Below are 27133 nucleotides of genomic sequence, written 5' to 3'. Positions count from 1 at the left end.
AGTGTACTCCTGACCGAGAAACCTGTTATAACAGTCAGAATTCTGCTATAACTAGGATTGCACAAGTAATATTTCTCATATATCGACAGTTTTCGTAACTCTAAAAGAACTTCTAAGCAACACGTTGCAACATCTCAGATATAATATTAACAATTCAAATTTACTCACACATACATACACACCCACCACACATCAGGCTTAATGTTAAGTATTTTCTTTATTTGTTTCTGTCATCTCAGAATGAATAATCTACGATATTGAGTTATTATGTAAGAAAATCTGTGATCGTAACAATTATTCTTAGTAGAATTATCTTTATGTAACTGTTGATTTCATAAAGGAATAAATAAATAAAATACACTCGATGTATTCCACTTTTCCTTCACCGCCGCACGAGATTAATTATAATCATAGATGAAGATCATAAAAAATCAAATCCCGAATTCGGTGAAGATTCACGTGTTCTAGCCCATAGACCATCTCGGCAGCATTATGCTCTTAGGTGTATTTATTAGGACTGAATATGAATTCCTTAAAAATACTGACTTATTTAAATTAAACAATGATGATGATGATTTTTATTTACATCTATAATATTATTTTCAGGTACAAAAATAAATAAAATTTCATATATTATAAAATAAAATATCTCGTTCATATATGGACGCTGCTAGCCTTTTCTGGGGTTTTCTTTTCTGAAATGCAAAAAAAAATATTAAAAATTAAATCAAAATAGTTTTCTTATATAGCGCGCCTAATTGGAACCTGGTAATACCTTCAAAGCTAACTACTTAGTTCCAACCATTTGGATCGTTAAGGCCGTAAGTGCTCGATAGATAGATATGATTAGCTCAGCACTTCCGACCTCACGAGATGAGATAGTGTTGCTCTATTCGAATGTAATCAGAACTATACTAAAATATAATAAAAATAAATTCTATTTTCCGAATAAATTACATAATTAAACTTAATGTTACCATTAAGTTTAATTTACTCTTGTTAAATGGCGAGTCTTATGTGCTTGTTTTGCCTTACATGAATGAAGCATATTTTGATTATGGGGTAAACATTGCGTATCAAGTTACTAGGTCAACTACTACTAGGCAAAAAAGTTGAAATATACACCATATTCCACGTGAACATATTCACTTTTTCTGTTAACGCATCAACATGATGGATCTTGATGAAATTCGACAGGTCATTGAAATTCTAGGCCAACATTTATGTTATTTTTCGTTCTTGATTAATAAAAGATTTCAAAAAAATACGAAAACAAACTCCATTGCATATAAATAATGATCGATTATTTCATAGCACTTTAATATTTATCTGCGTTATTAAAATGAAAAACAATTCTACTCCTGTATACAAAATATTTAATACTTAAGCGAAAACAATTGAGATCTAGGTTATTTATCTAAAAATATATTTCGAGATAAATCTTCTGATACGAATCTGTTCTACATTTTCTCGATATGTCTTTCGTAATCATCTTTACATATATTAGTGTATTTAATACCAGATAACATTTTACATATCATTTCAGTTACCTTGAAAACGCTTTTATTACTTTTATGCTTTTTGACTTACTATTAATGGTTACGATTTAAATAGGAACTATTTCACTTTAATCGTTCTTTTTTTCATTTGTCTATTTAAAATCCTACTAATATTATGAATAGTAAAGTGTATTTCCTTGAATAGTTTTTACTCAAAAGCTGCCAATTTTAAGCTACTACTGAAAATTTAAAGATAGATAAACCCAATAAGCCTAACTGTTTCTATCGTTCTGACTTGTATCCCTTTAGAAACACTTAAAAGTCGTTGGATTCCAATTGCTTCGGACCTTTTTATTGAACTTATATTAAGGGAATGTGGCTTCACTTCTATTTGCACACACACTTGTGCACTATAATATCTCCTGTTCGGTAGGCTATGATTAGAATAGAGTTTAATGAGTCATATATGAGTAAGCTGATACTTACCAACGTCTCCGATTTCCTCATCGGGGTCGTTCCATGGCTGCCTTGTGGACGTAGTGAAGAGAATGAAGAACAAATTAGTGAAGAAGTAAACTCCTGATGCCAAGAAGAAAACTTTACGCCATTCGGATGGATCAGTCTGTTGAAACAAACATATTAAGCATATTAACTGAAATATTACATCTCCTGAAATAATTATCTCGCAAAATGAACTTATCATATTATTTTAATCTTAATTCTTATTTTCATTAAGATCACAATATTCTCTGATTTATAGATGAGCTTATTTTATCCGATTACATTAGTCTTAATAAATTGAACTACATATAAATGCGGTGACATGTAAGATCGGGTAAGTAGGACTTCTCCAATTATAATTTAAAATAATTCATGTGATGGCTGAATTTGTTGATGTAATTCAATTTCAATCTCGTGAGGTTTCTTTTCACTGGTTAAAATGTAGTCGTAAATTAAATATATGTATGTAGCAAAATTTCAGTAAAAAGTTTAACTATTAAATTTAATGTTTTTTAAATGAATTGAGTTTCGATACAACACAGTGTAAATCATAGACAATTGGTAATTGTAATATTTCTTAAAATTGAACTGTGATGGCGTAGTAAAAAAAGATATTCTTGGACTAAAGATTGCGGATTCAATCGATGTTGAAGGAAAACTTCTCAGAAAGATATCTGTGATGTTGTCACTATCACCATCATGGCAGTTGCCGTATATTATATGAAATTATACATTTTATTATATATTTTATATATTTTATATATATTATATATATATAAAATGCCGAGATGGCCTAGTGGTTAGAACGCGTGAATCTTAACCGATGATCGTGGGTTCAAACCCGGGCAAGCACAACTGAATTTTCATGTGCTTAATTTGTGTTTATAATTCATCTCGTGCTTGACGGTGAAGGAAAACATCGTGAGGAAACCTGCATGTGTCTAATTTCATTGAAATTATGCCACATGTGTATTCTACCAACCCGCATTGGAGCAGCGTGGTGGAATAAGCTCCAAAACCTTCTCCTCAAAAGGGAGAGGAGGCCTTAGCCCAGCAGTGGGACATTAACAGGCTGTTACTGTATACCACAGATGTATCCATCAAACCGCATTGGAACAGCTTAATGCAATAACTTATATATATTCTCCTTGAGAGCAAAAACTTTTGTTCTTAAATGTAACATTTACGGGCAGGTAGTTATTATTTAAAACATACCTCGTATGTTAACAAATAATGTTCTGGCGCTATGAAATAAAATACTTATGTTGAGAAATATTACCTCATCTTGTATAATCACGCCGCAGACCATCGGCGCAATGATAGATATGATGTTGGCAATGCAGTTAGAGATGCCCATGAGAGAGGAACTGAAGTTCGGTGCCAGATCTATTGAGATCAGCTGTAAAGTAAAAATAGTATTTAATTTTTTGAGTGAGTGAGCCAGTGTAATTACAGGCACAATGGACATAACGTCTTACTTCCCAATGTTGATGGCACATTGGCGATGTAAGCGATGGTTAACATTTCTTACAATGTCAATGTCTATGGGCGATTGTGACCACTTACTATCAGGTGGCCCATATGCTCGTCCGCCTACTTATACTATAAAAAAAAGTATCGACTTCGCAAAGTCATTAAATCTTTATCGATTATTAAATTTAAATCATTTTGTAAATAAACTATAAGATATGTCTTATTACATAATATAAGAATATATTCACGATAGAACGCATTGAGTTCGTGTTACTGGAACTACTCAGCTTCCTGTCGGTTCTACTCGGTAGAATTAACAATTTGAATTAAGAATATTTTGTTATTAATCATTTTCTTAATAATTATAATAATTGACAATTAATCTCACCATATATCCAGTGTACTGCCCGGCATTAATACCCACGCTAATGGTAAGCATTATAACCGCTAGCAGCATGTTGCCTTCAGGAGTGTAGGACAGACCAATGAGAGCAAGCGCTGGTCCCCACAGACCTGATGAAGTTTTTTCAAGTATAAGTGGTGGTTATGGTGAAAACAGTCACTTACATAATCAGAATAAAAATATGATCTAGAAAATATGACATTATTATGTGCTTACAAATTTGATTAAAAATAAATTTCACAACATAAACAATTCGGCTTATTGCATACGGGTGGAATGTCTACTCGTATATATAGAATATTCTAGTGTTTTTGCCAACGAGATAGTTGCAAATTCGATTCATTCAATTTGTACCGTGGTTTTTGAAATATTTTGAAAGACTACCTTTCGACAGGTTGGTATTTCTAAAGCCGACTAAAGATTTTTTCGTAAACGTCTATCACTATTATATTATTGCGCAAAACCAATCATGAGCATACTAACCAATAGAGTTGAAGAGTTTCCTAGTATTTGTAACGCTCAGCCATCCTCGTCTGATGATAAGGTCCGTCATGGTTCCCATTGGGAAACTAAGGATGTACATAGCCAAATATGGTAGCGATGATAGCACGCCGTTCTGAAATATGGAAATAATTTTTAACAGATAAACAGTACAGCTTCACGTTAAGTGATTACTTGATCATTTTTAAGTCAATCTGTAATTCACTTCTGTAAGTGAACTAATAGGACAAATCAACTCAACGTAAAATTAAAATATAACTTTACTTATAATATTATGGTATTTACAATTAACCTCCTTTAAAATTGAATTAATATAATCAATCTTCTTTATAATTCTCAAAAAACTTTTCACCTTTCTTTTGATGTCTCATATTTATTTGGTAATTTCAAATGAATATATTTTCAACTAACCTTGGTAAGGTTAACATCTAGAACCTTCGCCATGTATGTTGGCATCTCTGTCATGAGGGTGAAGAAGCCCCAGTTTTGACCGCAGTGAGCGATTACAGCCGCCCAGAACGGAAGGCAAGTAGCGATCTTGCGGAACGGTGTTGGGTATTTCTGCAAGAAGTTAATAATATTTTGAGAATACTGTAAGTTTATTGATTACTATATCATGTATAAATTAAAGTCAAAATTGAAATAAATAAATGAAGGAACTCCCGTTATTAGTTATTACGAAAATATAGACATAAATTCAATGTTAATAAGGCTTTTATTGTGTTAACACAAACAAATTTGCTGTAACAAAAGTGATATGACTATTCAAGTGTTATACCTTGTGTTTCGGCTCTCATTCACCAAATGTATGGATTATTATGCGCGATAAGGAAATTAGTCAAAAAAATACCTTCGCTCCTCCAACTCGTCCCAACGATGTCTGGATATACCGCAACTCTTCTTCAGATATCAATTTTGAACTCTCTGGTGACGCTGAGCCGAAGTACAAATATGCCACCGTCCATATAGCTCCCAGGGTACCATTGGCGTAGAATATTGCCTGCCAACCCCAGGCTGTAGCTAGAAAACCTGCTGCGATGAGCTGAAGAGCGATGCCGAGCTGTCCACCTGAAGACAACACATTTCAAAAGATAAGTAAGATTTGACATATTAAATATATGAATGGATTAACAGAATTTCACACATAGAAACTAACTCCCGATGTTTTTATTTACAATAATTCAGTGGTATAGTAAATAAAATTGAAAACTTGCAAGTTCTTTGGTGTTTGCGTGGGTATGAGAACCTGCAATTTTCGCTTAAGATTCACGTGTTCTCGTTACTGGGTTGTCTTGACTTTTTTTTTTAAAGTATTTAAGCTAGCGCTTGACTGTTATCACACCTGATGGAAAGTGATGATACAGTTTAAGATGGAGCGCGCTTGCCTAGAAGATGCTTATTCAATCTAGACTTGAAGGTAGGTATAAGGAAGGTCGGGAGGGTATTCCAGATGTTAGCGGTGCGTATTAGAAACGAGGAAGCAAATCGTTTCGTACGTGTCTTAGATACATCAACAAGATACGGGTGCAGATCTTTACGATGCCTCGCAGTTATATGGTAAAAAGGTGACGGAGGAACCAAATTAAATAGTTCCTGGGCACACTCTCCGAAATATATTCTGTAGAAAACCGACAAACAGGCAACCTTACGACGCTGTTCCAAGGTCTGGAGTTTTGCGACCAGTAACTGGTCTTGAAATGAGCCTTCTAGCACGACGATCCACTGAATCCAAAGCCTCAAGCTGGTACTTGGCAGAGCCGTCCCATAAATGGCTGCAGTACTCCATGCACGATCTGACTTGAGCTTGATATATGGTCAGAAGCTGTTCCGGTGTGAAGTACTGTTTGACCTTATTGAGGATACCAAGTTTTTTGCCAGCAGTTTTAGCTTTGGATTCAATGCATTGTCCAAAGTTGAGTTTCGATGTTAAGGTAACTCCTAGAAGGTCAATACTGTCGGTGATGGCTACAGATACATTTCAGAAAGTAGGAGTCGGGGGGAATGGACTCCTCTTGGCAGTGAACAAACACGCTTGAGTCTTGGTAGGATTAAATTTGACTTGATTATCGTCACCCCAACGTTGACTTCGTTTACATATCCATACTAATATTATAAAGACGTAAAGTTTGTGAGGTTGTAGGGGGTAATCTTTGAACCTACTTAACAGATTTTAAATATTTTTTAACCAATAGAAAGCCACATCATTTGTGAGTGTCATAGGCTATATATTAACTCGAAAATTGAAAAGAATTTTTCGTGGTAGTGGGATTTGCAAAGTAAGTCGTAGAAAAAACGGTCGAACGAAAACGTTTCTTACGAACGCTGCCTTAACGATGAGAGATATGTTATTAGATTCTAGAGAAAAGTTGTAGAACTTGATAATGCATACAAAAAAGTTAGTAACAGCATATGTCTAACTTTTTTTTTAAATTTATTTTTTAAAGTTTGTTTTTTGTTATTTTAAATTATCTCTTAAATATTCAAATACGTGAGATAATTTTATTAATGTTCGGCCAATCAATTACAAGTGAAAATGTTTACCGCCCAACGAAGTGGGCACGGGTCACCTAGTTTGTATATAAATTTATAATTTTAATAAAATATCAGTAATTTAGTCACAACTGTCATATGCCTTAATAATTTAGGCAGATATAATATACTCTGTATGCATGTATGTATAAGTTACGCGACTAGGCAAACAAAATTAACTTATTCATATAAATAACTATTCAAAAACTCTATAATAAGTTATCACTTTTTCATTGTCATACAATCAAATTATGCTTCTAATAAAGATTACAAAAATGAGGACAATATAAAATATACTCATTTAACTAATAAATTTCTCTGTTTAATAATAAGACATCTTAAGATAATAGAAATCTAAGAGCGAATATTTCTTCGAAGTAAGGTTCACTCCATCGCCTCTGGGAGCCATTGGCATCCTTAGGTTTTGTAGTCTAACTACATTGAAACTGCAACTCCTCTTTCAGATAATAACAAAAACCCCTAACTTTATGGAAGTTAGATACATTGTATTCTTCAGGGATTTGGTCGTGTTTCGTTATCATGTTGTTGCTCCTCGATATATTGGATATTATATTATCAGAATTTGATATCAGTTATAATATTTTTTTTAATTATAACTATTAACAATTCATTCACTTATTAAAAAATATACATATTCATTTTGTATATTATAAAGAGAATACCTATCTCACATGCTTGTGACGTCATAGCATACTTAGTTTTTTTTTTAATAAATTATTTTTGTAGAACAAAAAATATTTAGAATTTTATTTACACCTTTTCCATGATATTTGTGATACGATGCTGTAGTATTTATGGATTACTTACAAATCCAATCTCTGTTTATGTAAAGAACGAAACATAATATTTCCCCCAAGGTGCCATTTTATACACCAGTTCATTCGTGCTCGGAATTTCTATTTAAAGGTGACATTTATATTTATTTATAGCCTTATATATAATATGAACCGAAATAGCTCAGTGGTTAGAAGACGTGAATTTTAACCGAAGATTTAGGGTTTAAGTCTGATGAAGCACCATTGATTTATGTGCTTAATTTGCGTTTATTTGTTGAAATAAAATATAATAAGAAATGTAGTAATGTGTATACACTAACGCGTATGATTAAAGCGTGATGCAGTAACCTCCAAATATCTATAAGAGGAAAGTCCTTAAAAACGTAAAGGAACTTACCAGCATATATGATGGTACTCAATCTTCCTTTCTCCTCCAGGGGTATCCATTGGCTTACGAGATGGTGCATTGATGGGTACACGAATGCTTGCGTTAGGCCTTGCAATACTCTACATCCAACCACAAATTGCCAGCCACCCTGAAATAATATGAAAAACAACTTAAAAATACGTAAAAATAAATCTACCGTTATTTATTCAAGCAATAAAATGCTATATTCAATAAACATCATCTCATGATTTTTATTTGTGCAATTTGCACACACATTGTCAAGAGTCCAGGAATGGATAACTCACTCCCATGAAAAACATTTTAATTTTTATTAGGTACATGGCAAATGTGCCTCCTGATTGTGGTCACTGTGGCCCATAGACATTAGCGCTGTTAGAAATATTAATAAGTCCTTTCATCGCTTAAGTGTCACCCACAATGGGGAACAAAATGTTACGTCCCTTGTGCATGTATTTGTTTATTTGTATTTGTTTATTTGTAAGTAAGTGAAACAAACAGCATATTTTATATTACATAAAACTTATAAACCTTAAATAACACACATGCCAATACAGTTTCCACAAATAATTAATCTGGAAGTGAACATATATATAAAAGAGATAAAACAGTAAAATTAAATGTATGGTAATTAAAAAAAAAAACTAACAAGTGTAAAAATGTATATAAACCAAACCTATATCATGTGAAATATGAAAAAGGAAAAAAAAAAGTTAATAACAAATCTTAATCTAATTATTTTTAAGTATCGAGTTAAACTTACCGAGACCGCTGCTGAACAAGTCTATGTGGTTATATTTATCGTTATAGTTGCTACACGATCTTACTATAAAACTATTTTTGTAATAATTTGTTTGATGATTTGGAGTTGCGAAAGTGGCTTTGTACCGAGCACTTAAGCGAGGACAGTTAAATAATATTTTATTTAGGAGATAAGGCGAATCTATAAGGCTGTTAATAATTTTAAATAGAAACAATTGGTCTCTATGTTCTCGTCTAGTGTTCAAGGACAGTAGAGTAGGCAAATCGTGAACAAATTTATATTTTAATTTTTTAATAAATTTATTTTGAATTGTTTCGATTGCTTGAATATACTTAGCATAACATGGATTCCATACAGTCGATGCATATTCCAAGTGTGACCGAACGTAAGCATTATAAAGTATAATGTGTGTATTAGGGTTCCTAAAGTCAGTACCTTGCCTTGAGATGAAGCCCAACATTTGGTAAGATTTTAAAGTAATTTTTTCAATATGTTTATCGAACACGAGTTGGCTATCAAGGTGTACACCAAGATCCCGTACCTCAGTTACCCTTCGCAATTTAACACCAAACATTGAATAACTGAAAGAATGTTGCATTTTTTTTCTTGAAAATGTTATAATACAACATTTAGCCAAATTTAGTTGTAAACCATTAGATTTGCAGTACTGTCCTAACCTATTTAGATCATTTTGGAGTTCGATACAATCCTGGTTGTTCCTTATAACTTTGAAAATTTTTGTATCATCGGCATAGAGTAAAAACTGTGAGTTTAAGAAGCAGCATGTTAAGTCATTGATAAAGACGTTAAATAATAAGGGACCAAGGTGGGAACCCTGAGGCACACTGGATGTTATAGGTACAAAAGTAGAATTAAACCCTTTAACTGCGACAGCTTGAGTACGATCACGAAGGTAGGATGTCAACCATCGCAAAAGATCGCCGTGTACACCGATGTTTTCTAGTTTTTTTTGCAACAGATTATGAGAAATTTTATCAAAAGCTTTCGAATAATCGGTGTACACGGCATCTACCTGGTGACCATCTTCCATAGCTTTCAATACTATATCAAGAAATTCGCAAAGATTTGACTCAGTTGAGCGTTTATTGATGAATCCATGTTGATTTGGTATAAGTAAAGGCCTTAATAACGGAAACAAGGTATCAAAAATAATTTTTTCAAACATCTTAGGAATCACAGACAATTTTGAAATGCCACGGTAGTTTTTAACATTATTTTTATCGCCTTGTTTAAAAATAGGTGTGATTAAAGATCTCTTCCACTCCTTTGGCATACAACCCGTGTTCAAGGACTTTGTAAAGAGAATAGTTAAAGGAGTGCAAAGTGCCTTGCTGCAATTTTTTAGAAAAATAGGATGTAGGTCATCTAGGCCGCTACCCTTAGATATCTTCAGCTTTGAAAGATAATGCTCTACTTTGTTATTAGTAATTTCAATTAAATTTATTATTGTCTGATTGCAAGAGTTGTTAGGCGATATGATCGACATGGACCCTGAATCCAATTCAAAAACAGAATTAAAAAAGTGATTAAACATATTCGAGATTTGTTGTCCATCAGAACTGAATTCATTATTATAATATAAAGTATCCGGCAGAATGTTATGACCTTTCTTAGATTTTATGAAAGTCCAGAAATGCTTAGAATTAAAACATATGTTCAGTTCTGCTCTCTCTACGAATAAATTGTAACAATCAGTTTCAATATTTTTTGTTTGAGCCCGAAGGTCCGAAAATTTATTGTAATCATATATTCGTCCATAAATTTTCCACTTCCTATGCCAATTTAATTTTTTATTTATTAAGGTAATTAGTGTCCGAGAGTACCAACAAGGATATTTATTGTTTTCAGTAATTACTTTTGATGGAATAAAATGTTGTATGATCTGGTCCACGATTTGATAAAACATATCAACTGCTTCGGTTATATTTTTATTATTTAACTGAAGCTCCCAATTAACTTTGTTTAATTCAGCACTAATAACCTCATAGTCAGCCTTATGATATAAACGAACAATACGCCTATTAGGTCTTAAATTCCTTTCAATTGAACAAATATCTATCATAAGACAGAGAGCAGGGTGGTGGGCATCCTCTGGTTCAGATAAAGGGGCGGTACGAGATACATCACAGTGTAAATTTGAAAGAATTAAATCCAATAACCTACCATTTACATTAAGAACGTGATTAAACTGACGCAAGCTTGTAAAATTTATAAATGCAGATAACTGATATGTTATAACATCCACAGAAGGATTTGAAATATTAAGAGAGCTGTTATCATCACTGTATAACCAAACCGATTTACGTATGTTAAAATCACCCACCATCACAATGTCTTGATATGGATGATGAATAATTAAGTCAGAAACAAACTCGAAAAATTCCAATTGTGACTCAGCCTGGTAACAATGTGAAAAATGTGTGTGGAAAATGTGGAAAATAGCAACAGAAAAGAAGTATTGACTTATGTGGTAAATTGTGCCGCAATATAATTTTTAAGTATGTAATATCGACATGAGGATGAGTTGGTGAAAATTCTTTAATACACATGTCTACAGAAAATTCCTTACGAATAGCTATTAATGTTCCACCCCCTCTCTCCATATCAAGACAGTCATATTTACGGTCATTACGATATACAGTATATCGGGTATCAAATAATTCCTCGTCAAAAATACCTTCCAAAAGCCACGTTTCTGTTAGGCAGATAATGTCATAGTTATGATTTAATACATTAAGATAAAATTGTTTTGTCTTGGTACGTAAACCACGAACGTTGTGGTAAAAAATATTCAAAATCATGGCGGATATAGAAAAATATACAAATATGCATTCAGTTTATTAAGAATTATCCAATTAAAGTTTTCGAATAACATTATCCAATACTTAAGTAGAGTAATATCTGAGCAATTACCCCTAGGCTTATTATTATTAAATAGAAGAAGTACAATTAACTTATCACTAGATTTAGAATCATAACCACCGACAAGCACAGCAATCTCATCAAATTTAACTCGATTATACGGTATAAAGTATGATATAATGCAAAGAATTACATAAAAAATATAAGAATATAAAAAATATAACGATTGCCTATAATAAATTAAGTAAGTAAAAAAAATATTAAATAACGAGTTAACGCTTATGAAATTTTTTTTAAAGATTCCTCAGATGTAATGTGGAGTACCGGCGAGTTATCTGTTCTTCGTACCATAATCGTGCAATTCCGGACCCAACAATAGACATAACCTTTTTCCTTAGAAAGACGTTTGGCTTCTCTCAATAATGCTTTGTTACGCGTGGAGAGGTGATCATTAACATATATTTGATTTTGCACCCCTGGAAATCCAATGTCAGACGCCTTGATGCTTCCTAATTTGCGAAGTGATGACAAGAAATCATCCTTTTTATATCGAGACTGCATCTTCACAATAATAGGTTTAGGCTTTTTAATGTCTAAATCATTTTTGGTGGCTACTCGAGTAACAAAGTCAATGTCAGTGTCAGGGCACAATTTAAAGTTTGATCTTTCAGCAAGTAATTTAACTATATTTATTAAATTCTCACCCTTTTTTTGAGGTATGCCATTAATCTGTATATTAGAGCGCCGAACCCATTGCTCATTCTTACAGTGGCTTTCCTTTAAGTCCTTGATCAATATCTTTAAGTAATTAAATTCCGCTTGTAAACTATGGATTTTAGATAATTCGACCTCAAAATTATCTATTCTTTCATTAACACTTTTACAGATGACTCGATGTTTACAATTCTTTCAGTCCACTTCTTGACCGTATCAGTAACTTTTTTCAATTCCTCAGTTATAAAAGTTTTGAATGACTCGATAGTTGAGCTTAATCTATTAAAACGCTCATCGAAATGAGACATTAAAGAGTTTGCATCAACGTTTAAAATAGAATGCTGTTGAGACGCGGTCAGCTCCTGGGGACTGCTTTGACCAATCTTTTTAGAAATTTTACAATTAGGACACTTCCATTTGGCCTTATTCATTGGCAACATTTTCTTAAAATCACCTTCTGATAATCCAATACATTCGTGATGGAAGTTACCTTGACATCTAATGCATTTAATAGATACTTCAGGTTTTAACATATCCATACATTGTTTACAATCCATTTTGTTTTATAATGTGAGGCAGGTAAGCAAAAAGAAACACTGCATAAGTATTACTTTGCTTTATAAAAATGTCACTTCCAAAACGTCGTAAGCGCCGTGTATTCCGTGTCGCTTACGCGTTTTATACAACACACTGGCCACTCCACTAGTTTACACCAATTATTTCGATATTTTCGTTAATTTTAAGTTTTAATGTTTATTATTTTAGTTTTTATCAAGCACATATAAACTTGAGTATCTAATACACTTTAAAATAGTTGTTCACTTCAAAAATATATCTTTTAATTTGTTATAATTAATTAATTAGTACGAATGGGTAGACGACGTATTGTTTTGTCGTATATTATAATTATCAATTTGTATTCATTACACTTGCTAACTCAATCTAAAAGGAAACATAACAATTTATACTAAATAATAAAGTCGGGCTTGCGCAAAGCTCTTCTTAAGATTTCGGTTCACTATAAGTATAAATTACATTAATTTACTTACATATTTCGCACCAATCGGCATTGCAAGTGATAATAGTGAGTTGACAGATATTGAAATAGTAATTAGGATCTTCCCCCCAAATTTTTTGGCAAGCTCGCCTCCTGGGATTTGTAGAAATACGTAGCCCCAGAAGAAGGATGACAGGATCATAGACTGCACGCCGTAACTCCAATCGAAGTACTGTATAACAGAAATAAGGGAGCTTATAATTTTTTTAAATACTTCATTAATAATAAATAACGGTGTACACATCTATAGCAGTGCAGAACAATTTTCATCACTAATTAATAACTATACATTAGTAAATAATAACCAAAGTTAATGGCTAAGGTCTCCACTCCCTTTTGAGGAGAAGATTTTGGAGCTTATTCCACCACGATGCTCCAATGCGGGTTGATGGACACACGTGGATGAATTTCAATGAAATTAGACACATGCAGGTTTCCTCAAGATGTTTTCCTTCACTGAATAGCACGAGATGAATTATAATCACAAATTAAGTAAATGAAAATTCAGTACTGCTTGCCCGGGTTTGAACCCACAATCATCGGTTAAGATTCACGCGTTATTACCACAGGGTCAACTCAACTTTTTTTTTTTGTTGAATATTTGTAATGTATTCTAATTAGTATTATCTGGACGTACCTTTTCCACTAAATAAATAAAACAGACTTGTTTGCGTCATACATCTATCAAATTTTAATATACGTTTAATCGAGTAAAAAAATCTTACTTTGTCATTTTCAGAGTTCGTCATGTCCACGATGGCCATGCTCATGTTGACTCGCATGCTGAACGCGAACAGCATCGCCAAGAAAAGTAGAAACGTTTGCGCATGACGAACTCCTAAACCCTCTGAAAGAAAAAAAAACAATGTTTCAGAAAACAAAATACATTTGTTTTATTTTAGCTGAAAAAATAATAATAATAGTCCTCCAGACCGATTTCGGCGGCCTATCTCAAAAGAGATTAGTCAAACGCGCAGGAGATATTATAATGCGCAAGCGTGTGCGCAAACACAGGTGCACTCTCTATTCCCAAATTATCATAAACCGATGGGACGGCAATCCGACACGACCGGAAAGAGTTCAGGCACAGGACCAACGGCTTTACGTGCTTTCCGAGCCACGGGAATGTACACACTTCCAACTTTCAGACTCCGGGCTACTATTGGGAATTTTAGACAGAAATACACAATAACTTTTTTTTGGCCTGACGTGGGATTTGAACCCAGGACCTCCGGGTCTGCAGCCTAATATCTAGCAACTAGACCAACGCAGTAGCTGAAATATAAATATACAGTAAACATATTACTATATGTAGTAATACAATCTAATACATAATCTTTTTTTTTTAATTATATTAAGCTTTTCTTAACGAATATAATAATATACATATGGATCATTATGTATTATCATTATTTGTTCGATACTTTTTAATATTTTTAAATTATTATATTTATATAATCTCTTAACTATAAACTTATTTCATAAATGTTTTTAAACTTTACATTTGAATATTTCTAAAAGAATGTACGGTCAAATATATATCGAGAATCAAGAGTCATTACTTCAACGGTAGTTTGTATTGTATTGCGCGCGTGTACCTCCTCTGTAATATAATCGAAGATCGTAATTACAATTCGAAGTAAGGAAATAATTATGACGTTAAAAATAAATATATTTCTGATAAACAAAAACACTGTGCTAAAGTCTAGCAATTACAAGAATTATATGATAAGTAAGTAATATGTTATGTTAATTGCTTAAAATATTTTATTATAATACTAGCTACTCGTCCCGACTTCGCACGATTCAAATAAGGGTCTAAATAAAACGTTTACCGTAATACGTTACACAACTATTGGTTTACGCGACGCACATCAGTAAAGCTCCCAGTCGTCATGATTTTTTCCGACATCTTTAACAATTATCGTCATATATCAGCTAATTTATGTTAATATTTAATGAATTATACACCAAAACCTTTTAAATGAATAACGTCGTCCATTGGTGACAACCGTGTGAAAATCTGTTTAGTAGTTTTCAAGTTTATCGCGCCCTGTCATACAGACAGACGTGGCGCGGAAAGTATGTTTTATAATATGCACTGATTTCATTATCAGTACATGCTTGTAATATACAATATACTTTTATTTATTACTCGAGTTTTAGCGGTCATACATCAATAATTATAATTACTGGACCAAAGGCCATTTCGGACGTTAGGTAAACAGCCTAACGAAAACATTATGTGGAATGCATATGTAGGATAAAAATCTGCGACACGTCTGTCTTGCACCAACGCAGATTGTTCTAAATGCGAATAATTTCCAAACCTTCTCCTCAAAAAGTGGGAAGGCCATAACCCAGCAGTCATTCATCAAATCAAATCACATTGAATTATACTTGTATCAATAAAGCTGTTAAAAACACAGAATCGGAATGTAGATTTTACCTAAAAGAACCGGCAAGAAACTCAGTACATATTTTTTTGATATGTTAATGAAATACAATTAAATTTATATATCCTATATAAAAGCCACAAAATGCTAATTACATACATAATTATCATTGGCATAATCTTACTCAAGGTCAATTACTTCAAAATAAATATACAAACATTTACTCGTGAACTGTTGACCTCTAGTCTTAAAATGCACACTTATCAAGTCTCATTACAGCCTTTAAAAATTAGACCAGTAATTTGATGTGAATGTACATTAAACTTTAGCACTAAAGACTTTTGATAAACATTAATTTTATTTATCAAACATCGTGACGTAGTATAATAACATATGTATATAATGTAATAATATTTATGTATGTAATTTTCCATTGAATATTCTTCTTATTTTTTCTTATTAAGATGACCTGACTTTAATTGAACGTAATTTGATTTAATGTCATCTTCGGTTGATGTAAGTACAATATTGTTAAGCAACAGTCTGTGAATGTCCCACTGCTGTAAATGTTTGTATATTCAGGTGAATGTCAAAAAAGGAGTAGAGGCCTTAGGCTCTACTCCTTTTTTGAGAAAAACGTTTGGATTTTATACCACCAAGCTGCTGTAATGCACGTTGGTGGAATACACATGTTACAGAATTGCAGTGAAATAGGAAAAATGCAGTTTTCCTCACGATGTTTTTCTTCACCGTCAAGCACGAGATGAATTATAAAAACAAATTAAGCAGATGAAAATTCAATAGTGCTTGCCCGGGTTGGAACCCACAATTATTGGTTAAGATTCACGTGTTCTAACCACTGGGCCATCTTTGATCATCATTGCTAAGTAATTTTACATTAAAAGCTGAGCCCAGTTAGGGTACTAATTTGTTCGTAAATCATCTCGGGCTTGGCGTTGGAAGAAAACCATAGCTTTAGTGGACATGTGGTTCCTTTTACTTCGAAATACCAATCTCCTGTCGCTAATAACAAGGATAACTCAAAACAAATGTATTAAAAACTGATCCACTAGCACCAACCCCCATTGGAGCAGCGTACGAACGCCCAGCATTGGGATATTTACGAGTTGATACGCTTACTACTAACATTTTCAATCATAATATATATAATGACTTTTATAATAAACAATTAATCGTGTTCATCTTAGTTTATATTTTATAGGTTAATATTCAAAATTCCAATCAAATTATACTTTATCCAAATAATATCAAAAGCACTTACATTAAATATTTATATTAAATGTTACTTGAGGTTAATTAGTGTAAATTTGCATACTGACTATATCACAGTAATTATACAAACAGGCAACTATAGACTCAGCATGCAAATTTAGACATATAATGATACGTATCAAGTAACTAGCTAAGGATATTTTACTGGTGGTAGGGCTTTCTGCAAGCTCGTCTGGGTAGGTACCACCCACTTATCAGATATTCTACCGCAAAACAACAATACTTGATATTGTTGTGTTCCGGTTTGAAGGGTGAGTGAGCCAGTGTAATTACAGGCACAAGGGATATAAAATCTTAGTTCCCAAGGTTGGTGGCGCATTGGCTATGTAAGCGATGGTTGACATTTCTTACAATGCCAATGTCTAAGGGCGTTTGGTGACAACTTACTATCAGGTGGCCCATATGCTCGTCCGCCTTCCTATTCTATAAATAATATATATATATATATTATTTATAAAGTCAGATATCACCAGATCAATAAAATTTTATTTATGTCAATCATTCAACCGGATTTTGAATCGTTTGTTCTACCTCTGGTCCTTCAGACCGTGTCGCATTTCCGTCCTATCTGATTACGACAGTGGGGTAATAGAGTTTGCATCTGTTTGCGGTACATATCAGTATACGCAATCGATTTATCGCAAGTGCCGATCACACGTAGTTTTGTTAGTGATTGATTACATTATTTACTTGATATAATAATATGTTTTTCTATGCTATTAAATACAACATATAAAAAACTATAAAGAACATATATTACATTTATGTATTCTTTATATATATAAAAATAAATACATATATATATATATATATATATATATATATATATATATATATATATATATATATATATATATATATATATATATATATATATATATATATATATATATATATATATACTACATATATATACATATACGCAGCACTATATAGTATATATATATATATAAAACCAATCAAGTCTTCACAAATATTCTAGTAAAAAAACTTTTGAATATGTGATGCAGTGACGCAGCACTATATAGTATATTGGTTTGGTTTTTAGATAAGTTTTAAAATTACAATTTAATGTGTATTTTGTAACTGTTTGCCTTGCTTCCTAAGAGAATATCATTATAGAAGGCAAGTTTAGTAAAAGGCTTGTCAAAGGAAACATTTATCTTAAACATCAAAACTTCTTCGAGGTGCGTTAAAGTCAAAGTCAAAAATCTTTATTCAATATAGAAGCGGTACACGTACTTATTGATTGCCATAAACCTAACACCGGTTCGGTGATAAGCAATTCAGAACTGAAAAGAATTGGCAAAAGAAACTCAACAAGTTTTGTTTTTATTTCATAATTTACAATCATAGGTTTCCGACAGGTGTCAGTGGGATACTATGACAACGTGTTTGCCCAATTTTTTATGATCGGTTGATTATTTAAGACGAGAAAGCGTCAATTATATATTAGTAAGGTTATATCACAAAAGACAAACAAACATATTATTAGGCGAAATTGCAAACAGGATTACTTGTATCCTAAAAGAGATGTCTGTCTAAACAGTTGAGAATAAAAATTAAAAATAATATTCAATAATATACCTACTTATTATACCCCAAGAGGAGGAGCCAGGAGACCCTTAGTACAGGGCAACCTAGCTTAGACTCCTGCCTCCCTTATACAACTGTATTTATTATATAAAAAAAATTTTAAACATTATTGTCTGCAGGAGAGAAGAAAAAAATTTATTACATATTATTATTATTACACACAGTAACAGCCTGTGAATGTCCCACAGCTGGGATCAGGCCTCCTCTCCCCTTTTGAGAAGAAGGTATGGAGCTTATTCCACCACGCTGCTCCAATGCGGGCTGGTGGAGTACACGTATGGCAGAATTTCAGTGAAATAAGACACATGCAGGTTTTCTCACGCTGTTTTCATTCACCGTAAAGCACGAGATGAATTATAATTACAAAATAAATCACATTAAAATTCGTGGTTTGAACCCACGATCATCAGTTAAGATTCACGCATTCTAACCACTAGGCCATCTCGGCTTATTATTAATTTTATACAAATAAATAAAATTAAATTATCAGTCTGTGCATTCAAAATAACTTCGGGGGTTTTGCCATTATTACATAAAATGCAAAGAATGTGCTGCGTCACTGCATCACATATTCAAGAGTTTTTTTACTAGAATATTTGTGAAGACTTGATTGGTTTTTAGATAAGTTTTAAAATTATAATTTAATGTGTATTTTGTAACTGTTTGCCTTGCTTCCTAAGAGAATATCATTATAGAAGGCAAGTTTAGTAAAAGACTTGTCAAAGGAAACATTTATCTTAAACATCAAAACTTCTTCGAGGTGCGTTAAAGTCAAAGTCAAAAATCTTTATTCAATATAGAAGCGGTACACGTACTTATTGATTGCCATAAACCTAACACCGGTTCGGTGATAAGCAATTCAGAACTGAAAAGAATTGGCAAAAGAAACTCAACAAGTTTTGTTTTTATTTCATAATTTACAATCATAGGCAAAATACACAATAACATAATAAAATTTTTATTTGAAATAGCCGAGAAGCGATCGTGCCAATGTAATGACTACAATATTATGTATATTCACAATAATAGTATTTATCGTTTTGTCACAATACAAACACGAGAAGTAAACATAAAAGTTATCATAAACATTCCCACTATCAATGTTATAATACTCATTTCAAAGGGACAAGGCATTCAAGGTATCTATTCAAGAGCAAAATTTCGCAGATCTTACCTTTCTACCTTAAGTACTAGCCTACCTTACTTTAAGTTACTAGCGGATTCATTATACATCTGACTACGTGTATGCAAATTTTAATAATGATCATGTTTTGTTGTTGGCTGTTAAGAAGTACTAGCGTAACAAACAAATAAACTTTCGTATTTATGATACTAATTACGACAAAGTATTCGTTTCTTTAATATAAATCTGCGTGTGTTTTTTACTTTTAAATATAATATAATAAATAATTTATAAAAAAAGGAACAATAGAAGATAATATAGATAAAAAAGCTGGATATATACATTTAATTGCAATTAATTAACAATTATTATGTAATTTAATTAAAAGAAAAGAGAAAATACGAATTATTTCTGGTTATTATTCGAAAAAATGTTTAGACATTATTTTACGGTTATTTTAAAATATAATATACAAGCAAGTTCAGTATAACCGGATTATGCTAGTTTTTTAATATATTTGTAGTCATTTTAGATAAGTAGACATAAGTAATTAATAAAACGAGTATTGAGAAATTAATTACTATTGATATCTGTGTTCCACTAGCATCTTGTAGTATCCAACAGTTACCATTTTTTTGGTGGTAATTTTTTTTTTTTTATATTTGCCGGGAGGGCAAATGACTGGATGGTAAGTGGTAGTAGAGTCCAAACGGCCAGTACAGACGGGAAAAACGTTTTGCACTAGCCGCCTTCGCCTTGCCAGCCCGCAAGATGCCTCTTCACGCCTCGTTTGAAGGAGCCCGGGTTGTAAGAGGAGGGGAACACGTGAGCTGGTAAGGAATTCCATTTTTTGGAAGTGCGACAAAGAAAGGAGTTGCCAAATTTCTTTGTTCGCGATGGAATTGATGTCACAGTTAGGCGGTGACATCGAGAACCAGCTCGCGTGGACTTAAGAAGGAAGGGGGAAGCAGGAATTAGAGAGAATAATTCCTCAGAGCACTCGCCGTCGATAGAAAGCGCTCAGTGCAAATGGTCACCATTGCCCATAGACTATGGCACTATAAGTAATATTAACAGTTCCTTACATCTCTAACACGACACCAACCCTGGAAACTAAGACGAAATCCAAAGCGGATCATAACAATACTAAGTATTACTATTTAGCAGTAGAATATCTGGTGAGACGGGCTTGCACAAAGCCCTACCACCAAAAAATAGTAACAGGGTTATTTAATTCCTCCTGAACCATTCTTCTCATCATTCCACACGGTAACCATCGGCATCACGCGATGTACTGTAGCTATTTATTGATGGAAAACATTTCGCGCGCCTAGACGATTCGACTCATATGACGTGACAGCAAGCGGCAAAACGTTCTCTTATGCTATCATGCACTTCTTCACGGACACTCTTTCCTCTTTTGAGTGTAGGTATCAAGCATACTATACTCCGGTGCTTTTTTAAAAATTGTTTTTACAAACGAAAGTTTATTTATTTATTTTCCTAAATATTAATTATTGGGACAAGCTTATATACATCGTCATCAAATTGAAAACATTCTAAATTTAAAATAAGAATTATGATAGTAAAATTATTTCAAAGCGATAACATGCATCAAATATTGACAACTTACTCGGTTTAATATTTTCTATGACCGTCAGGGTGCCCATATTCACTTGATATTGCTATCTCATGTCAAAACAAACCACACTCACTCGCCTACCACTTTAGAGTAAGCAACATGGATACGATGCTGTATTGACGCGCCTCACACGACTAGAGTCGCCATGGAGCGGTTTCGCACTAAACTTTTTGTGGTCATTGTCACCTCGAATACAATTGTGCATAATATTAGAACGAGTTATAATTTTTTTTATTAATTGCATATTTTAATTTAAAAACCTAATCAAACAATCAATAAAAATAAACATTGTTGAGGTAGGACAAGAAGTTTTGTATGGTTATTTTGCAAGATTTTAAGTTTCGCCCGGTTTGAAATGCAGTTATAGCTATGTCACAGGTATTTTACCTACTGCCAATAATGTATGCCATTGAGGTATACATTACTGGCCTACTTAATAATAACAAATAATGTCTTCCAGACCGATTTCGGCCACGGCAGCCAATCTCAAGAGATATTAGCCAACTGCGCAGGAGATATTAGTGCACAAGTGTGTGCGCAAATACAGGTACACTCTCTCTTCCCTCACTATCATAATCCGATGGGATGACAATCCGACACGACCGGAAAGAGTTTAGGCGCAGGACCAACGGCTTTACGTGTTTTCCAAGGCATGGGAGTGTACACACTTCCAACTTACAGAATAAGGGATGCTACTGAGAATTTTCTGACAGAAAAACTCAATAACTTTTTATTGGCCCGACCTGGGAATCGAACCCAGGACCTCCGGGTCTGCGGCCTTACATCAAGCCACAAGACCAACGAGGCATGCCTACTTACCATCAATATGTATTTATAAAAGTGTATTAAATTATATTAACATTCCATTTTATTTCATCAAATGTCGTTTATCTATATTTCTAAACGGATGTGTCGTTCTTATTTTTAAACATTCAATATTAAAACTTAAAATGTATGTATATTCGATGCTTAACATCAGGCAAGTCACCGGTCAAACGCTGGCCTATTAATTGTAAAAAAAAATATTAGATAATTTCACGTTCGCCTAAGTAATTAAGTAATAGAGTTCCGTAGTTATCAAAATTAAACGATAATATTCTTTTGATGATTACTCACTACCTGTAAAAAATGGAATTCGTTACCAACACCCGTGTTACCCTCCTCTTGTAACTTGGGTGTGAAGAGGCATCTTACCGCCCGGCAAGGAGGGTTGAGGCTAGAGCAGAACATTCTTCAAAAACTTATGATTTTTAAATTTAAAATGTGCTCGAATCGCACAGGATATGAGAACTGCTTGCTTTATTTCGAGTGAAGTAAATAATCCTTGCGTTAGTCGAACTTTGCCACCCTGCACGCCCTGCATATTTTTATTGCATTTTTTTTATCCTTTTCACTTCAAAAATACCCTTGTTTTGATTTCTGTATTAGCAATGTAAAAAATATAAATATAAATAGATTAAAATTTGACCTTTTTATGTTTTCATTTATTTAAATTAAAAAAATATTAATAAGTGTAATGGAGGTAGACGAAAAAAACTCGTGCTCTCGATATACGAGGACAGGTACAACTATATCGAAAAGTCAAACAAAACAATAAAAAACCTCATAATACTATGGAAAATAAAGACGTCATATCACTTCAACTAAAAAAAAATGAAGAAAACATACGACCTCACGTTCGACACGAACGCACGAATGTACAGTTAAAACAAACGACGCTAAGTCCGTTATTAATTTAAATAAAGACCCTTTTTATTTATTTCATGCACCAGTTTTTTTTACAATTAATAGGCCAGCGTTAGACCGTTGACTTGCCTGATGTTAAGCATCGACACGGTCTAGAGGTCATGGTAAGATGTAGCACGCTTGCCTATAAGAAACCTGCTTACTCTGGATTTAAAGACACTAACATTGCACCTATCAGGAAATACGGACCCAGGCAAAGCATTCCATAGTTTCGCAGTGCGAATGATGAATGTAGATTCAAAGCGCTTCGTACGTAGGCGGGGAATTTCCACTGTGTACCTATGGCGCTTTAGTTGCGTTTGCCTGGCCGTTCTATAGTAAAAGGGGGTGGGAGGAATCAATTCGTGTAATTCCAGAGCACATTCTCCGAAATTTGTTGTACCAGATTGTATTGTATGTTTATAGTTCAGTTACAAGACCTTTACGTACCAATAGGTGAAGTTAAATAAATTGAATTCTTAGAAAAATACTTTGGATTTTAAAGACATTCTCACAAGAGATTCTCGTTTAGGTTTTCTATTCAATTTTAAAATTAAGCTCTAAAATCCTTATTTTTTTTACTTTTAGAGTTAGTAGTTTCAAAGAAAGGGATTTTATTCCTCGAGTATCATATATTTTCTTGCATACCTTTTTAATTATGCGCGATCTTATAACGATTTCTAGAAATGTAAATTTTGAATTTTTATATGAAAAGTAAACATACGTGTATTAGACAGTTAGTCATAGACAAAATTTATGACGTCACTATTTTAGTACAGAACCCTTAAAGCAATTTTATAGTTGAGTTGCTTATAACACTGCAAAATATTTTAACATTTCTATTACCTTGAAATTCGTCATTGATCGAGTTTTAAATTAAAAAAAACGAGTGATCGTGTCGCGTAAAATATTATGTAAATTAAATTGCGAAATTTTATGTTTAGCATATAATAACATATTGAAAAAAATATTATAATCCGGTATTGTTTTATACGAAATTGGTGAGGTTTATGAACTCATTAAGAGATTTATAAATTAGTTTAAAAACCACTATAACAGAATTGTTGTATTCCGTATCGAAAGGTGAGTGAGCCAGTGTAATTTTAAGCCCAAGGGACATAACTTCTACCTAAGGCCATTAGCGAGTGGTTAATATTTCTTACCGTGACAAAGTCTGAGCGTGGTGACCATTTACTTCCAGGTGGCCCATTTGCCATTCTGCCTACCAATTACAACTACTAAGCTGCGAGTTGGGTATTAATGTTATTATAATTATTAAGACTATCACAGTCATGAAAATTTGCCTCTCCCAAGATTCGCCATAGGTTCTTCTCCGCATGCAGTCGACTCCCACCAACTTGAAGAAGCTTGCTTATAATCTCTTCAAATATGTTTTTTTAATGATCAAGCATCAAAGATTCATCTGGTACCGTTCACCACCGTTTTTCTATTGACAAATTTATTTAAATAGCAATACTTTGCATGAGAGTTCAAATTGGAAAAGCGAAGTGGGCCAGTATAATTACACATTAGGTTTCATGGTTGATAACGTAAGAAATAAATTACACTTTCCAAATTAACATGAAAGTTAATTTTCACACAAAGAATTGCGCAGAATTATTTTATGAAATAAATATTTTATAATTTAAAAGTAATTGAAAGCCTGATGTTACATTCGTTTCTTACACGCTCCACTTTATCCGTAAAAATCAATTTCATTGTTTCGCACGATGACGACAATGACGCGTAATTTAAAAAAAAATCCGTCCATTGTTATATTTTTTTGATGTAAAACACCATTAAGCGCACTTAGTTAATTCTATATAATTACCTAACTGAATAATTTAAAAGAAATATTTTACTATTTTCTTCCATTTTTTATAATAAATGCATATAGATATCACTGAATATTCTAATTACATATATACATAGATAATTATTTAAAAAAAAATGTATTTTGTAGCCTTGTTATAAATCATCGTCTTGTTTGTCTTCAATGTATTAATATTTTTTATTATGATGACGTCATAACCTCCTCTTTTAATGACGTCAAAACTTACGACTGAACACATCTTATAACTATTGACCTTTTTCAAACGTTCAATATTCGCTTAGTATATATATATATATATATATATATATATATATATAATATATTTTTATTTGTTATATATATATATATATATATATATATATATATATATATATATATATATTCTATATATATAGTATATATATAGAATAATTTGAAAGAAAAAAAAGATCGAAAATTAAAATTACATTAAACTTTAAGCACGATACAAAATGTGTTTATGTCCAGATTAGCTTAACAAGTACGTATTTACATTTAAGTCACGTATTATTGTTGTCCGTTAATTTAAAATATATATACCTACGATAATATCAATGCAGAAAATTGCGGAAAAATATAATAAAAAAAATAATAATCATACGGTACAATTTTACTGCGGCTATTTTAATTAAAATAGGTACTTTATCGATGTTATTTGTTGGCTTATAACATAAAATATATTATTATCGATAAATTCCAGAAAAAAATGTTTGCAGCTTTTTCATATACGGTGGTATGCAAGTACTTGATTCTACTACAAAGTCCTTGAATAAATTTAATAGTTCAATTTAATTGATCGAAGCGTTCAAAACCAAACAAAAAATGTATTTTTTTTTATAGAATAGGAAGGCGGACGAGCATATGGGCCACCTGACGGTAAGTGGTCACCAACGCTCTTAGACATTGGCATTGTAAGAAATGTCAACCATCGCTTACATATCCAATGCACCACCAACCTTGGGAACTAAGATTTTATGTCCCTTGTGCCTGTAATTACACTGGCTCACTCACCCTTCAAACCGGAACACAACAATATCAAGTATTGCTGTTTTGCGGTAGAATATCTGATGAGTGGGTGGTACCTACCCAGACGAGCTTGCACAAAGCGCTACCACCAGTATTACACTGGCTCACTCACCATTCAAACCGGAACACAACAATATCAAGTATTGCTGTTTTGCGGTAGAATATCTGATGAGTGGGTGGTACCTACCCAGACGAGCTTGCACAAAGCGCTACCACCAGTATGTAGTGTAACAAATGATTACAACTGAATTATTGCATCTTCACACACAACAACACACGTACTTTTATTATTTTTATTATTGACAGGTAAATTGGCCACCTCATGGTAAATGGTCACCACCGTCTATTGACATTTAAGAAATAGTAATACTCATCGGTCATATCAATGCGCCACCAACCTTGGGAACTAACAAGCATTTCTGTTTAGCGGTCTACCGCTCTCAGTGATGAGTGAGAGAGCCAATTTGCTGATAAATCTATCAGTTATGACTGACAACATATTGACGATGTGATATTGTATACTATATGTTCGGCACTATAAACGTCTACGATGGTATTCAAATACAATCTGCTAGTCCATTTTCTCGTTCTAGTAATTACATATTCATTAAGATTAAAATATTTTTTTTTTTATTGAAAATATCTATTCTGAAGAATCTCCATTCTCTTCTCTGTGCTAGCGCGTTCTCACAAAGAGGATAAGTTATATCAGTAAAGGTTATCATTGCAAAACCGTGAAATATCAACAAATTTAAGTGCCATCGATGACATCACCGAACAGAACTAAGCAATCCTTAACACCGCGGCTTAAGGGTTATCTTGACAGCAATGATAAATTTGTAAACGCCATATTTATATTGAACTTTCAGTGTCTTTGCCGCCAATATTTATTTATATTTTGAGAACATAAAACAATTCTGTTTTATCAATGTTATTGTATTGTCGGTATTTACT

The 27133-nt window shown here is 32.8% G+C and overlaps 1 protein-coding gene across 1 annotated transcript; it reads right to left on the bottom strand.

The window, feature by feature from the left end:
- Positions 1–563: 563 nt before the first annotated feature.
- On the bottom strand, positions 564–21730 carry LOC126773817 (putative inorganic phosphate cotransporter). Its single transcript, XM_050495013.1, has 11 exons — positions 21568–21730; positions 14252–14373; positions 13519–13698; positions 8101–8239; positions 5228–5445; positions 4789–4938; positions 4360–4492; positions 3862–3986; positions 3280–3399; positions 1986–2121; positions 564–695 (listed from the first exon to the last, which is right to left on the bottom strand). Exons 1-11 carry the CDS (start codon positions 21602–21604, stop codon positions 655–657), a joined length of 1401 nt encoding a protein of 466 aa, XP_050350970.1. The 5' UTR covers positions 21605–21730; the 3' UTR covers positions 564–654.
- Between the last annotated feature and the right edge of the window lie 5403 nt (positions 21731–27133).

The sequence above is a fragment of the Nymphalis io genome, chromosome 15 (assembly GCF_905147045.1).
Source record: "Nymphalis io chromosome 15, ilAglIoxx1.1, whole genome shotgun sequence".
NCBI lineage: Eukaryota > Metazoa > Arthropoda > Insecta > Lepidoptera > Nymphalidae > Nymphalis > Nymphalis io.
This window is presented reverse-complemented; position numbering and strand designations above follow the sequence as displayed.